General features: G+C 36.4%; 1 protein-coding gene across 1 annotated transcript in view; it reads left to right on the top strand.

Moving 5' to 3' along the window:
• The window catches only part of LOC140152894 (MAPK/MAK/MRK overlapping kinase-like), a 31,761-nt gene extending 20,808 nt beyond the window's left edge, over positions 1 to 10,953 (top strand). Inside the window, exons 11-13 of the mRNA XM_072175424.1 lie at positions 6,743 to 6,899; positions 8,716 to 8,919; positions 9,472 to 10,953. Of these exons, the coding sequence (XP_072031525.1) occupies positions 6,743 to 6,899; positions 8,716 to 8,919; positions 9,472 to 9,561 (451 nt within the window). The 3' untranslated portion in view covers positions 9,562 to 10,953. The remainder of the gene's footprint in view (positions 1 to 6,742; positions 6,900 to 8,715; positions 8,920 to 9,471) is intronic.
• The last annotated feature ends 6,612 nt before the right edge of the window (positions 10,954 to 17,565 follow it).

Raw genomic sequence — 17,565 nt, 5'->3', positions numbered from 1 at the left:
AAAAATTCAAGTGGTGGTCAAAATTGCAAATTTTATATTGATTTCACATAATTATCATAGACACCCCAGCTCTTGGTACTTAATTTTTGTTTTAAATCTAAGGTCGCCGTGTCACAATATAATCACTTGTAATTGGTACATAGATGCCCAAATTAATCAAAATGGCGCCATTAACCAAATAATAACATTTGATGTCCATTGATCTATTATGATTTAAAAAGGTGGCCAACTGTTGTATGTCCCGTAAAAGGTAAGCGATTTCTATCTTTAAACTGGGGTATTTGAAGATCGGCCATAATAAGAAACATAATAATCATTATAACGCAGTTAAGGAAAGTGATTAACCCTAGAACTACGTAGGAGGTTGTACCACCCCTAAGGTTTTCCATCCGCCATAAAAAAAAAACCACGCGTCTTTACGCCCAAATGACTTAAACTAATCGTAGATCCATCATGTTCGCTCTTTTAAGTGATACAATTTTTACCCCAGCACCTTACCCGGGGTATGTCCGACCATCAAAGATGATTGATCATAGAGGGGGGGGTGAGGCCCACCATAACCATAGGTTTCTACAGTAAATACAGTTTCATTTCACTCTTGTAAAATTATTCCAAGATATATTGACTTTTTACTTGTTAGTTAGGTTGAAATAGTCATTTTCTTTTATATTTATGAGATCACATGTTCGTAGAATTTTTGGAAGAAGATCAATTTTGCCTATACTTTTGTAAATAACCAGAATTGAATACATGAATACAAAACCCACCCAAGTCCATCGAAAATGATTTTGAGGAAACTAAAAAACAAATGTGTATCATACATGCCGGGTATAGGCCATTTTGGATTTCACATGTTAAGGCAGCTGTGTACTCTCAGACATGCATGTAGTAAAAGTGCAATAACTTTGTAATTATTCACATAAGACATATAAAAGTATACATTTTTATAAAGGCAAGACATCAATGAATCTTAATATGAATATAGATTTGGTGTAAAAACAACAGTTATGAAGAAAATTACAAAAAAGTGAGTTTTTGGCAATATTTGTTAGGTACATCATAACAAAAAAACACTCTTTCCAAAATATTTTATTTTGTTGTTAGCTCAATCTTGAGGCTCCATTCCAAAAACGGTTTTTTTATTTTTTTTAATATTGGCCTTATATTTTGAGATATTGACCATTATAAGGCATCAAATTGAACTTTTTAAAATTCACAAACGCCTATTTGCACAAAATGATGCCTAAAATCGGAAATAGGCCAAAATATAAAAAAAATGAGAAAACCGTTTCTTGAGTCGATCATGCTTTTTACGATGATCACATTTGCTTACCTGTAGATGCTGTATTTATTGAGTTATCGTGTACCTAAATCGTCATTTTATCGAGAAAATGAACATTGAAATAATGGCCGTTGAAGTTTAAAGTGGTCACATTTTGCACTTTCATCGAATCTCACAGGAGAATGCGACAGTTTTCTTTTTCTACCTTACATTACATGAACATCGGGTAAATCCACGGCCCCTTGAGAAGTTTGAGCAAAATCCATTCATAACTTGATATTTAAATCGGGGGAAAGAACTTGAAAAAACCCACATTTTATCAGCTAAAACGGAGCCATTTGAACACTAGGTTTTGTGAAATCAGTGCTTCCGTGGTGTTTCCATAAGATGCGCCACGCATGCAGATAAGCGCCACGTATCGTAAGCGTATTCGCATGCGTTAATAAATTGCGCGATACGCAACGCGATGCGTTGTTGCGCGCGTGTACCCTGCTGGTACAACAAAGATTTTCTTTCCTTTCCAATTTCAAAAACGAGTGGAAGTGTGAAATAAAATCCTTAAATATTGCAGTTGGAGTTTACAAATCTGGATTTTCATTCCTTGTATTTAACAAAAACATAACAAAGTACAAACATATCAAAAAAACTCAATTTTGCGAAAGAAACAATGTCTAGAGTACACAGCCGCGTTAATAGACCCACGTAGAGGGTTGATTTGGGTTCAACTTTTATACATATGATAGGCCTATGTATAAGCAACAATTTTCCATGCTTAACTCAATTTGGCCAAAGTATGGACTTGGGTGGGTTGTGCATTCATATATTCAATTTTGCCAGGATGTGCTCACATTATGACGTCATAGCGATATTATGTGGGGAATGTTTGTACTTCTTTTGGTATCACTGGATAGACAAAGACCCATAGCTATACATTGGTACCAAATACAATTGAAAATTAGGGGCATTTATTTAACCTGGGGTGACCAATCAATGCACAGGCACTGATATCCCTTGGTTCCAAGGTTCCCAGTTCTAGTGTTAAACGTACACATGTTTCCACTTTTGATTTGTTATGAGTTAAAATGAGTCCAGGGATGCCGTTTTCAAGCAACCAGCCGTAGTTGAGAGGATATGTCTGTTTATACAAATCATAAAAGCAGTTAACAATGCCATTTGCGACGAATATTACTCGCAGGATATGACATTTCCCCAAGGAGCCTTTGCTAGGGAGTGAACTTTTAGGCGTTTCTTCCTCATGCCGCTATCATCATGATGGTATATAGCGACTGTTCCTTGGAGTCAGTACTGTGAAAGCTGGATTTGTTAGAAGCTGTAAGAAAGCCATCACAGAGTGAAATGAAAATCATGATGGGCCTCACCTCCCCACCCCATGGCCATCTTTGATGGTCGGTCCTACCCCGGTAAGATGCTTGGGCAAACATTTTATCACTAAAATGAGCGCAATGGATGGATCTACGATTAGCTTAAGTCGTTTGGACGTAAATACGCTGCGTGTGGTTTTTTTTTTATGGCGGATGAAAAACCTTTGGGGTGGTACAACTCCCTGCTTAGTTCTAGGGTTTATCACTTTACTAATTGCGTTATAATGATTTCCATAATGTGATGTTTCATATTATGGCCGCCAAGATCAAGTGCCCAGGTTTAGAGATAGAACTAGTTTACATTTTACGGGATATACAACATTTTCAATCGCCTTTGGACTACCTTTTCAAATCATAATAGATCAATGGACATCAAATGTGATCCTTATAGTGTTAGTTAGTATTAACATTTGGTTTAATGGCGCCATTTTGAATATTTTGGGCATCTATGTTCCATTTATAAGTGATTATATTTAAGTCCCAAGAGCTGGGGTGTCTATATGATAATTAGATAAAAGTAGGATATGAAAGTAGGATTCCACTCAAATCACCACCATCGGCCTGATAAAGCCGTTCAAATAAGTTTGGCTAAAATTCACGATTTTGGCCGCCATTTTGAATTTTGGAACATAAGGAAGCCATTTTGGATTTCAGTAAACTGTCTAAATGACTTTCTCATGTCCATAAACATATATTTAGACACCAAAATCACCACCATTGGCCTTAGAATACATTTTTAGTAATTTTGAACCCCATTGTAGGGGCACCCCCCGGAAAAAGCACTTTGGGCACATTTTTAATTAAAGTGGACTACGGGAGCGTGTTCTACGCAAAATTTCAGTCTAGAAACCGTATCAAACATAAAGTGAACACTATTTCCCATCCGCGCGTGAATGAGAGCCCGACTATTACTCTTGTATTTTATTGGAATCAGGAGTAGGGTTTATAGCGTGGTAGCAGTGATTATTAATTCAGTGTTCAATTTATATTGACAACATTTGTGGTTTGATGCAGACAAGAAATATACACTGGCTTTTGGAAATAATATCTGACGATAGAAAGAAAGCATTAAGTATTTTAAAATTGTTAACTTACTTTCAGTTTCTAATGGTTACTTTCATAATGGAAAAAGTTTCTTGTCTGTGCAGACAAGAAGTATATTTGAAATGAAGTTGCATCCATTCCATTACCAAAAAATACCATGTAAATGATGGCTTGAAATGAAACACAATGCTTAACCCCATGAGAACTACCTGCCATAATTGGCCAAAAAGAAGTTTTCATTTTCAATTGGACCAATCAGCAACATTGTTAGAATAATTTCACCACGCAAAAAAATTGGGATGAATTATTTGAAAGCTCTATTCTGATTGGTGATAAAGTGAAGATATAGTATAATTGACCAATCAGAGCCAATGTTAGATCGGCAGGTAGTGCTCTGGGGGTTAAATTACATTTTAGTAAGATGATACCTGCAAATGATTCTTTGTGTTTATAGGAAAAGTTTGCTTTCCAAGAGTGGGATGTTGTTTTTGTTTATTTTTGGAAATTTTTATTCAGAAAAATGGATGTTACAATGTAGATCTCAAGAACCATTTCTAAAATCTTATTTGATAAGAAGCGGAAAAGGTTTAGAATAAAGTTAAAAAGATGTGAAAAGTTCATATAAAAGTCTACAAAAATCCTACATGTATCTGATCTGATCATCAAGAAACTTACAGGTCTCACACCCACTGAAAATACAATTTCTCACAAGTCTGATTTCAACTTCTACAGGCCTACAGAAAGTCAAATTTCATTCAATGGTTTATGCAAATTAATGAATTACTAATGACAAAAAAGTTCTGATTTTTAGAGTTTTGCAAAGTTCTAGTTCTCTAACCTAACCACAATTAAGTTCCTCATCTTTAAACTCTATTTTGTATTGAGAAAAATGCATTTGTTCAAGTAACATAATACACCAACAAAAGGGTCTTTTGGTGAAAACAGGTAACATACAACTTAACTTGAGACCATGCCAGTTTATAAACATTTCAATGTCACATCTTTGATATTAACTGTGTATACAGTTGGCATTCCACATCATGTGCTAGATTTAGTATAATACTAGATTTCGCGGTTCTCGGGTTGGGCGGTTCTCGTGATAGGCCTATCTCTAATTACCCAACGCCCGTTACCTATAATACTTGTCCTGACCTTTCAAACTACTATACGATATAGGGCCTACGTCTCTCAATGATCAACTCTGTTTTGTAGCTGTGACGCTTACTTGAACCTATAATCTGAAAACCCATCGTTCGCCTCTTCCAAACCCTGTTCTGCAACCACATCGGAGGACCCAAAAATACCCCGAAATTTTAGTAGTGTCTGGATGTAGGCCGTCAATTCAATCGGGAGAAATGTGAACGCAAACGGGTATGTTAATCATGTCTTTAAAATAGGCCTATTGGTCCGATGAGATGCACCTGTTAGTCACTGTAATGCTTTCCGATGCTCGCTTTTCGCCCGTCGGTACTCCGCAGCACTACGCGATAGCGCATCACAAGACACGCTGATACGCACCATGAGCTCATAAGTTATCGCACCGACGAGCACGCGTTAGCGAAACCACTCGCACGCCGATAGCGTCTTGCGGACAGAGGACGGACACGCCATAATTAGTATTAATATACATAGATGTAACCACACATTGCCTGCAGCACAGTGTTGAAGCCATGTTGGGGTAGACAATGGTGCCCAACACTCACTTCTGGAGCCCACCTCTAAAGATTAAATAAATTTGAGCCAACCACTCAAACTCAGAGAACATAATGTATTTTACAGATTTTAGTCTAAAAGTGTCCAGCATTTGTAAAGTCTTCCAGTTTCTGTTAATTGCCACCCAGAACTCAAACTCCACTGCATACTAGACATAGAAGGTACTTAGTCTTACAGAGGTAGATGTGCGTAGTCTTTCACCAAAAATGGTTAATTGCTTTGCTTTATTTTGTTTTTTATTTTTGGGAAGTAAGAAAATTTGACACACTAGTCCATGATTTACATAGAAATTTAATTGAGACATGGGTTTACATTGATTACAGAGAAACCCTTCAAGTGGTTCAGACTGTCCCAAGTCTAAAATGCTGAAAATGTTTGAATATAGGTCAACATTTCGACTAAATTATCTAGAAGTTGTAAGGGTTTCTAATCTTAGAGTAGAATGCATATATCCCTGCTTAAAAATATCTTGTACCTTTAGAGCCTCCCCAACCAAACTGTGCCCAAAATTGCAATCAAGCTCCATATATTTGTAAACTATCAACAGTAAGGGATTCTTAAACACATTTGGTGAGCTTTAAAGGACTTCTCTTAGAACATGCTGATTGCTGATGTTTTAATAATGTAAAAATTGTGAGGAGATCAACTTTAGCTCTGAATATTGGGTTTTTTAATACTTTTTACTTTTATTAGGGGGTCACACTATTTTGTAATCAATGCTTTATCTCCTTGGTTTAAAGCTTTTCTGAAAGTACTTACAAAACTAAACTCATAGCAATTTAAATGGTGAAAATCGGTCAAAGCATTTTTAAATTATAACAGTTTTAAGATTCCCAAAAATGCCGATTTTCAGCCCAAATCGGTGAAAAACACCCAAATTTAACGAAGTGGCAACTTTGATATAGAATAAAAACTTAAATATGAGTTTCAAAGATCCAAATTCAGTATAATTATACTGTATCCATTAATATTAAAGAATTAAAATAATAACAGGCATGATATATTATGCAGTTTCTGAAATAAAAGACCTGGAAAATGGGCAAAATGGCAAAAATCAAGGACCGTCGAAAAGTAGCATGCCATAGAGATATTCCCCATAGAAAACACACACGTTTTTACAGACAAATTGATAAAAAACCACAATATTCAATTTCTTATAACTTCGGAACGGTTTATCATAGAAAAAAAGAAAGTTATATTCAAAGAAAGCATTTTTATTCAATATCTAGAAATACCACCTAAGAAATTGATTGCGTACTTGCTGGTAAAGGAGATTTCAAGAAACATGTGACAGTAATAATTTTACATTTGATTGTTACAGAGATGCTGACAAAAGGAAACACCAGATGATGAAGTTGGAGAAGAACAAGTCAGAAGATGCCCAATCAGAGCACCAATCAACCAACTCAGTGGATGATGCCTCCAAGAGTCACATCATTAAAACCAAAGATGTAGATTACCTACAACCAAGGAGAAGGGTGAGAAACACAGCTGGGAGTGGGGAGATGGGACATGGGACTGGGGAGATGGGACAAGATGCTGGGAGGAGGGCTGGTGATGAGACAGGGGAGTGTAGACAGAAAGGGAAACAGCGGGCAAAGTCATCTGTAGTGAGACTAAATGATAAGCAAGATATGTTTGCAAATGCTGGTGTCAATGCGGGGAGGAGGGCTGGTGACGGGACAGGGGAATGTAGACAGAAAGGAAACAGCGGGCAAAGTCATCTGTAGTGAGAATAAATGATAAGCAAGATATGTTTGCAAATGCTGGTGTCAATGCGGGGAGGAGGGCTGGTGACGAGACAGGGGAATGTAGACAGAAAGGGAAACAGCGGGCAAAGTCATCTGTAGTGAGACTAAATGATAACCAAGATATGTTTGCAAATGCTGGCGTCAAAAGGGGTGATAAGAAAAGAGGGTTGTCGGCCAAAGTCTACCGCAAACAAGGAGAAGCTTGTAGGGTAAAGACAGGAAAGAAGAAAAGTTTGGGTGATAGACTGTCTGCGTGGAAAAATCATAAAGATAAAGGTGGAAAGAAAAGGGAAAAAAGCAAAAACATAATAGAGTCGGAAGCTAGTGATGATAAACAAAGGCTAAAAACATTTAGGACTTCATTTACTCAAGGTAAAATGCAATTAGAATCTTCAGCAAAGGGCAAGACTGCATACGATCACAGTGTATGGTATAGCGGTAATGGAAGCGATATAAAAGCGGGTAAGGATGGGGAGCGTAAGAAAGATCTGGTGAACAGTGATTGTGTTACTACTATTGATGATCGTAGGAGCATCAGTAGGAGACTGCTTAGACGAGACACTTATAGGGATGGGGAGATGGGAACAGGGAGCAGGTTTACAAAGATTCTGGGAGCATGGGGAAAGTAATTGCTGGGGAGGGGTATGGCTGCATCCATGTGGTATTGTCAGGTATGGCTGATTCATAATCCTTATCTTATATATAGGTTCTTGCCCTCAAATTTGTTCACATGGTATGGAATAGGTTACTGTTTTTAGATATGTAGGCAAACTACCTATGGTTATGACTGTATGTAAAAGCGGTAGACTATAAATCCCATCATCTCAGGAAGGAACTGTACATCTGGCTGCTACATATTTACCTAAATGCAATTTTATATTTTAAACCAATAGCTGAAATAAGAATGTAAACAGGTGCACCTGTAGGTTGCAGAGATTTTTACCAACATACAATTCTTAGTTGAATTACATGTACACAACCTGCATACGATCTTTCTGTCCAGTTGAAATCCATGCACCCCCTATGGAAGACATAACCTTAATCTTCCACACAAGGAGTGTAAATTTCAAATGGGGTTACCTGAACGGATGACTTTATTTAAAATCAACACCCCTCTGTGGGAGATTAAAGTAATGTCTACCATAAGGGGCAAAGCGGTAGCCAGAAGAGGTGCAGGATGCCCCGCCCCTAAAAAATGTGAATCCGAAAGACCATTTTTATATAAAACACATTAAATATAAGCTGTTTTGATGGGAAAATTCACAAAAGGTCACTTTTAGCAGACCCGCAAATAAATCATGGCTATGGCCCAGATGGATATTGGGGGGTATGGATTTCAACTGAATATCCCATTGCTTACTTTGATCTAGCAGCCAGTAAGGTTGTCAATAATTGGTTCATAACAGTTCAAATTTTGGTAGTAAAATCGTAACTTTTTTGGGACACCTGTTGAATTAGCTGGTTATTGTTTACCATTTAATGGTTGGCTACAGCCTCAACCTCGCAAGTATTTTACATTTTACTGGTTTTTTCCCCTTTTCAGAGAAAATCCAAGCGATTCCACGATGGCAACAGCTTCTTACCAAAGGTGCCCACATCAAAGATCCATGGAGGCAACATTAGTTCTTTCCCCTCATCATCATTTTCTTCGACAACAACATCATTTCCAAAGATTCACTCAAATGTTCCCAGCATGTTACCAAGTATAGCTAGTACCCACTATAATAAACATGTACATCCAAAGAAGGTATGTTGAATGTTATATTGACAATATTGTAATAGAGGTATACTGGGTGAAATTTCCAAGGGGTGTAAAACTGCTTTTGGGTTGATGTCAAGGATTGCAAGAGTCACATGTGGCATACATGATGGAGGATGACAGTTATGATAAAAGAGAAATGATTTACCTGTTGGCCATAATATAGTAATTGATCATGTTTGTGTATCTCAGCAACGTTATTTTGTATTGTGTTGAACATTTAAATAAATCGAAATATACTATACATTAGAATAAGGTATGACGTATGGTGGAAATCATCTCAGTGATGTTTCGTCACCACACATTTTGCAATTTGCCTTATGAACTATCACTATTTTGTTTAAAGATGTAAACAGCAACTTATAAATGGGAATCAAAGCCTTACAAAAATTTTATGCTTTCTTTCAACACAACCACCAGGAAGAATGTGGTTCAAGAACTTTTTTTATTTGTAAATTTTGTTGTTTGGAATCTTGTGGATATCAATTTTGTATTCTTGTGTTTAACTTTCTACATAAATTGCTTTTGTTTCTCTTACAGACAACAAACTATCAAGCCCCTTCAAAGAACATTTATGGACATTACCAATTGCCATCAATACACAAAAGCAAAGGAGGCGCTGAATTCTGAAAACTCAAAGTGTCTACTATGTGCAACAAAACTCCATCGGTCATCACATGATTGTGAGACCATGGATCAAGCCAACAAGTTTGGCTGTAAGCGTTTGTGTTCTCTTTAAAACTGAGAATGCAAATCAAGCTGTGAAGCCAAAACAGCAGCAGGCAGATTGAGTTAGGATCTTTGAGAGATCCCCAAGATCAAAGAACAACTGGCAACAGCTTCCTGCCATATACAACTGTATATGATGGACTCAGCTTCAACTCCAGCTACAGCAGGCTGTATGTGGAGATCGTTAATGTAATTAGTAAGATTTTAGCGGGTTCGCTGTCGAACAAGTTAAACTGTTAGAAAGTTCTAAACTTGTCTTACGGCGTACCTGCTAAAACTTACTAATTGTTATGAACTCCTGTCGTAAAACCTATCCCACAATTTGTTAATGTATTCGGGTAATTACAAAATAGTTTTATGGCAACCATAAAGAATGACTCAAAAAGTAGCCTTATTTCAAATATTTTGCCTCTGTTTGTTTTTGTGCGGCGAAACTTGCCAGTCAGAGAAGGCATAGCAAATGGTACTTTATATGGCACGCCTCCCCTGTCTACAACCCTCTGGCGGCTGTAAAGGAGGACATATATCGTGTACACAGCATAAAGCACTGGTCACGGATGGCGCACTTGTAAGACCCTAGCTTGGTATACTTTTCTAAGGGTTTGTATTTGATAATGAGCACTACTGAGTAAATACTATGGTCATATGATAGCCCTATGTCGCCTTATATTGTAATCAACAGTTTGAGGTGCAAATACCAGTGTAACCTTTTATCTATTACATGTCCAGTACAGAACTGTATAAATAAGAAACAGGTTTTTTAATCCGATAACATTGATTGCTTTGTGTACTACATATTTGGTCTATCAAAAAAATCAAGGCTGTTGCTAAGTCATCTATATATAAACACATAAAAGATATACAGGGTGTGTTACTTGTAACAAGCCTATCTTTAAATTTGTAAGATTGTAAGTACTAATAATTTTATACATATTTTAATGGCTGAACTGCATACATATTTTTACGAAGATTTGTAATCTGATGCAAATTGACTTTTCTTCCATGAGTAAGTTCAATCAGTGCCTATATACCAGTGATGTGCTGCCAATGGCACACTACACAGACACAATCCCTGGATCCAGCTTACCAAGTATTCAGTCTACCAGTAGTTGCAAAGCTCCACCCTCCCAAGTGAAAATACAGTATCAGTAAATAAGTTGCATATCAGATACTGCCTTTTTACTTTGGAGGCTGGTGTTTTGAATTATTAGTCTGCTACCAAAGTAAAAATATGTCATCTATAATTTGGTTCACTTCAAGTTCATTAGTGACGTCAATGCTTTTTAGCAGTTGAGCCTGCCGACAAACCGCACCTGTATGCCTGCGTGTTCACTCAGCGCATTTAACTTTACGCTCGCGAGTCGATACTGCAGTGAGCAAAATACGCACATACGTTACTACGGAACTTGAAGTGAACCAAATTATACAAGAAAATACCAAAAACAGATAATATACTTTAATTTAAGGCACATGTTTTATTCAGTCTATTCCCAAAGTAAAACATAATATCTGCTAGTAATTAGCAAAGTAGATAATATGTTTTACTTGGTGAAAATGGCAGTGGCACTTGTTTGTAAACAACAAGAGAGGAATGAATGATGTAACATTTTTGCTATCTTGTAAATTTCTAAGTTAACTGTATTTTCTTATATTTTTAGTCCGTTACAAATGATATGCAGTATTTAAAGCCTCATTTAGGGCTACCTGTACACAACATTCCATACAAAAGAACAAACAGGGTTACCAATGTATAATGTAGTTGTAATGATCAAATTAAAGAAAAAACCTTTTATAAGTTGTTATAATGTAGTGTTTCAAAATGAGTCAACTTTGATGCAACCTTTTTACTACCCTTTCATCAATTACATGCGAGCATCCATAGCAAACCTCTATTTAAGTCAGTAAATTTGATTTTGAGTTACAATACAAAATGTGCATGAAAGCCGTATTAATATGTGCATGAACTACAAAGTTCAGCCAACCACAACTCCGTTTCTGAATATCATATGAAGTCAAATGATATATCATTTCAAAGCTTATGACATAAAACTAAATTGACTGGGGTTTACAAAAGGTTTGTGGTGGACTGTCGCATATATATAGCTATCACCAGTAGGTTTTTCATCTGCAATGTTAAATGCAGCAGCAACAAACTGCACACCTGAAACCATCACCATCTATGCAATTCAAAGAGTAGTGCCTTGAAGAAACTCAACTATGCAAGAGCAAGATCAATTCAAGGAAAACTCATTGGTACCAAACAAACAAACAAACAAAGTGAAGAACTACTAAAGTTTTTTTTTTTTTAACTTCCGTGGTTGTGCATGTGCGTATCGCGTACACGAGCGTAAATGCAAAAGCAATAAACAATCACGCTGATTGGCTGATCAATGCACTTGACAACAAGCCGGCTGACCCATTGGTCTTTGGCGCGGCGTGTAGTAGGCGACCTTGTCACTTCTACGCGATCACAATTCACCAGCGCGTACCCGGACCACGGAAGTTTTTAAAAAACAACTTTAGTGTAACCAATTTTGTGGGATTAGCAATGAACTAAATGAAGCTCCTGGGAAACAGTAAAAGTGATATGTATTAGTCAATCTGTTATTGCCATCTACATGTACCAATTTTGTATTTGGTAGACCTAAGAATTGTATTCTTGTTTAACTTTAACAAGAGTTGTTTGTATATCTGCATGAATATAATGTAATTACACCATTCTTTATATAATTATTAACATGTTTAGGACAATCATATGTATTGAATCTTATGGGTGCAAAAAGTGTTGGTTATAGGGCAAAGCTACATAACAACCAGAAGGCATTAAACCTTTTCAAGAAGGCATGACGAAAAAACATTGATCATGTCATATTGTTGGCCCATCAAAACATATTCAACCAGTCAATTAGTCAACATGTGTATAAACCTATTGTGCTAAATAAACACAGGGTTGTTTCCTGTAGTCCGTTGTTTTTTTGTTTTTTTTTCAAAGATCCAGAAAAAAAAAGATTTTCAAGCAAAAACACATGACCAATGTTTTTTGATGATTTTTTCTCATACATTTTGTTTACAGGCAATATGAAATCGCTTTTAGGTTTTAGGTTTTAAGAGGAAGCCCACCAGAGCAGTTCTGGGGTGAATTAAACCTGCCTGATTATCAAATTAATCAGTGATAAGGTTATCTCTGAATTTGACAGGTGCTAATTGATGCAATAACATTAAAACATCAATTAGCACCTGTCAAATTCAGAGATAACCTTGTCACTGATTAATTTGATAACCAGGCAGGTTTGGTTTGCCACAGAACTGATCTAGCGGGGCTTCACCTTATAAGGCTACCTACAGGAAACAAACTTGGGTTCTAACTTGTGGGTTTTTTTTACTTCAAATGTTGACCAATTGCATAGGGGGAAAATAAAGTTACTTAATTAGTTACTGGTTTAACTTTATAGGATGACAAATTTTGATATTATGTGAAATTTGGAAGAGACAGGTGTCATCCCTTCCTCATGCATCAAAATTGTTTAAAATGTGTCTGGTATTTAAACCTCAGGATATTCTTAATTGTTTGTGTGTGTTATGGAGATGAGGCTTTGTGTTTTAACAGAAATTCTTTCTGAAACTTTTGGAACCAACATCTCATTTTGTTCAAAATTGGAGATGAGGCAGTGTTGCGATGAGCCCTCAGAAATCTGTAAGAATCAGTTTGAGATTAGTAACCACATTGTGTAACAAGATTCTAACCCTGAATGAAAGATGTTTTACTGAGAGTCGGGACTCTGTCATATTTGTTTACAAGTGTGTCGCTCATGATTGGGTAAATTATAGTGTACTGTGGCATTATTTTGACATTTGCCTGGCAAACCTTTGAATTGAAATGTGTGCAATATCTAGTTACGCTCGATAAATGCTACGCGTGCATGCCGTGCAAACACATTTTACACTCATGTTGTCAGAATAAAATAATTGTTTGATTTTTAGGCCTTAGTAAAAAAATTACAAGATACACGATTTTGGTCCCCATGTATCATGGTAATCCAAATTTACAGATTTATTCATTAACATCACACATTGGGCTAAACACTGATTTCTGTGGTCAAAAGAAAGCTGTAGATTATTACACTTTATTTCCCCTTAATGGCCTTAAATATACATTTTAAGGGCATGGACAATATTTTGGACATGTATAAAACGTTTTAAATAGATTTCTTATCTCTTGTTGTATATTTTGAATATATTGTACATACTGATTGCTACATACAAACTATTTTAATTATGCCAATTGATGTAAATATGCAACCATGTTTTTAAACTGCCTTGAACAAAACTGTTTTTATCTTCGTATAGTTCTTAATCCGTCCATTTGTGCCAATAGGGGCAAGAAAGGAAGTTATATTTTATTTTCCTAATTGTAGCATTATTAACTGTAAGAGCTGTTGTTGAAAAGTTCTTCATGTGATGTCAGATCTGATCCCAAATAGATCTAAATTAAGTATTACCAGTAAGTGACCAGTGTAGTAATTCCTATTAAATACATAGGAAGAAATTGCAAGCCATTTATTTGATCTTTTATCTTTTTAAACACTTTAGTGGTCAAGAGGCATCCCTATTGACCCACAATTTTGGTTTCCAACATGATTTTGGTGGTGTTGACCGACTCTCTTGAAATCTCATCTTTTCCCCCTTTTATTTCAAGAATACCGTAAAACCTCGTCTACAAACATATAGAGTGCTTTTGATGAACAATTAATTAATCCAGGCGCCATCGACGAAATCATAACATTATGAAGTTTGAGCAAATAAATTACTGATGCAAGCATATACAAAATTAATATGTACTATTGCAAGACCAATTTATCATATTGGTATATTTACGGCTGATTCGTATTAATTTAGCTTTCATCGAAACACTCTATATGCTTGTAGACAAGGTTTTACGGTATTTTACAATGTGTAGTGTTGGTCCATAATGAAGATAAAGGACATTCATTCATTGAATTTCAATTTTTTTTTTGCCCTCCCAATTGGACGCCGGCCACTAATAAAATGGGAGTGATAATTAGCTAGCTTGGCCACTGAAGTGTAATATCTTGATTTCAAAATGGAAATCAGTCATGATGGGCTACTTTTGAGGTTCTTAAAATGATACTTGAACAGAGTTGAAGTAAAACTAAAGAAGCCTGTTATTACTAAAGATTGACTTACTATAAGTATTATGATGCAGAAAGGGAAACACTTTGAAGTATTAATGTACTTGAATATACCCAAACAGGGTTACAAACATAATATGATGCATTAACTGCTTGAAGTATTATTATTAATGTAATGCCAAAACAGGGTAATGAAAATGTATAGAAGTATATACATTATAATCTAATAACCATTACATTTCCAGATCAGTATTTTTGCTAGGGCATTAAGAGAGCAATATTTTTTCGTGTTGTTTACGACTGATATGAATGAATGCTCATCTTGTGTTCATTTTGTTAGGTTTTTTTCTTCTCTTTTTGTGTGTCTATTTATGGGTTTTGAACAAGAGCACTGCATTGCTACCAGGCATCGCTGTGCAGGGAAAACCTTGTGTGCATTTTCTCTGTTATGTATTTGGTAAATGTAGAACAGTATCAAAATGCCAAATTTGATACATGGTGTTTTCATATTGCAGGGGACATAAAACATAACTAACAAAAACATAATTTTTGAGCAGTTTTTGTGACCCCTGTAAGATAAGAATATCGTTAAATTAAATTGTCACTGCTATGTACAAACCAAATAGGTGACAGCAAAAATGCACATATTTGTGATACGATCAAGCTAAATGAGTCGTTTGTCACAAATATTGATTTTGAGATACAACAATAATAGTATTCAACTTACTTGGTATTTTAATGTTCTGAGCAACACTAAAATGTCCATATCTTTAGAACTGTAAGTCTAATTATGATGGGAATTTCAGCAAAATAAAGCTCTGTGAATGGCTCATGTAATGAAATTAAAAACTTTTTTTCAACATCAGACTCATTAGCTTGATCACATCACATTATGAGGTTTTTCCAGCCCAGCCACTCTTAACAATGTAAAATGCAATTTTATGTGCAAATCCAATCAAATTATTACAGGTAATGTAACATGTTACCAAGGTTGGACTACATAAAGGCAGCAAAAGTTCCTGTTGACTATATTCTATTTGACTACCTCCAGTCAGTGGTACTAGCAGTGAAGTTCAGCGTTAGCTTAGCGTTACTTGGTCCATGTACATTTATGTGCATGATCAAAGTGGCACATATGTACATGCAAGAAATAACGCCAAGCTAACGCAACAAACACTGAACATCTGCTAGTGCTGCTGACTGGGGATAGTGAAATAGGAGCAATTGCCGAATAGCGTGCAACTCTACTAGTCTTATGACAAGACTGCCGTACCCCAACCCTAACCCTAAACTCCATAAATGAGGACTGGACTCCAGTCTAGCAAGTTGCACCCTATTCGGTAATTGTACCGAAATAGAGAATATGCATTGGCATTTTTACTGTGACTAAGAGAAATAACTCTTGATGTTATGAGATGTTTAGTAAATGAGCACATAACTGTCTGTTATGTGCATACCAGGAATTTTGCAATGTAACAAATTGTGGCAGGCATATGATGCCTGGTTGGAAGGATGTACCTGGGGGGGCACTAAAGTATGATGATGTGTTACACATGCATGACTTATGTTTTTCAAAACCCCTAAACAGGTTTTATCTGTCTAGGAAAAATACAAAAAACGGTTGCCCCCTTGGCCAAAAAGGTGTACCTATTTTGGACTTGATTTACAAAAAAACAAACCCTCTTTCATGAAAATTTCTGTATATTACATGCATAACATGCATTCATGAAAAGCACCCTTTTTCACACATTTTTGGTCATGCATGTAAGGCTATGCTGTCTTACCTGAATGTCCCTCAGAAAAGTTACCCAGGCGTGTGTGGGTATATAGCATGGTACAGCCTTGGGTGTATTGAGGGAAATAAAGCAACTATGCCTTCTTAAAAATAATTATTACAAAACGTCTGTACTCTCCTGGTTTTTTGTAAACGCTTAATATCAAAATTGAGGTAGAAGCAGAACTGAAGTCGGCACAGACAATGTCGGTATTTTGATTTGAGTAACACATCACACGCTAGTCTCCTCAGCAGCCAGTTGGTTTTGCACCCTCCACGCAAACAGTCTGCCAATGATAATGAACAAATTCTTTTTGATTGGCTAACTGTTTCTCATGATGTCATCCAGCATGTGACTTCAAACAAGGCTTTCAATATTGGTTAATTGAATCGGCCGATTCATATTTGTGAGCAATTTTAACTCGGACGTAAGCTTAACTTCATGGCAACATGTATCATTCAAATTTGTCCAGAACCAGTTTCTTATAAATACCGCTTGTGCATGGTAATAATATATTCACATTATGATCATGCTGCTCGCACAGCTGATTTGAGTAGACTGCTGCCCTCGTTCATCAACTGTCACGAAGCTTAACGCAAGGACATGAGTGTAAATGACAGATGGAGTTAGTCTACTGAGTGAAGCCAGAAGTTCAACCCAGAGGTCAATCAAGTTCCCGGATGCAACTTTTTGAGTTGCTTTCTTAGCCATTTAGAAACATCATTATATAAGTTGCCATTGGCAAACAGTTTATGTGGAGGGAGGGACACCAAACTGGCTACGGAGGAGACTAATCACATGCCCATGTGGGTATGAGCTGCCAATGTACTCATCATTATGGTTTCTAGTGGTATTATTCACATTTTACACGGTTCCGCCATATGCGGGGAGAGCCTCAAACTGGCAATAGACATGAAAGGAAGTATTATGTAACTTAAGGGAATGTTATATGACTGGTTCAATTCCCATTCATGCATGCT

The sequence above is a fragment of the Amphiura filiformis genome, chromosome 5 (assembly GCF_039555335.1).
Source record: "Amphiura filiformis chromosome 5, Afil_fr2py, whole genome shotgun sequence".
NCBI classification, from domain to species: domain Eukaryota; kingdom Metazoa; phylum Echinodermata; class Ophiuroidea; order Amphilepidida; family Amphiuridae; genus Amphiura; species Amphiura filiformis.
The sequence above is the reverse complement of the archived record's forward strand: the minus strand, read 5'-3'. Positions and strand labels throughout refer to the sequence as shown.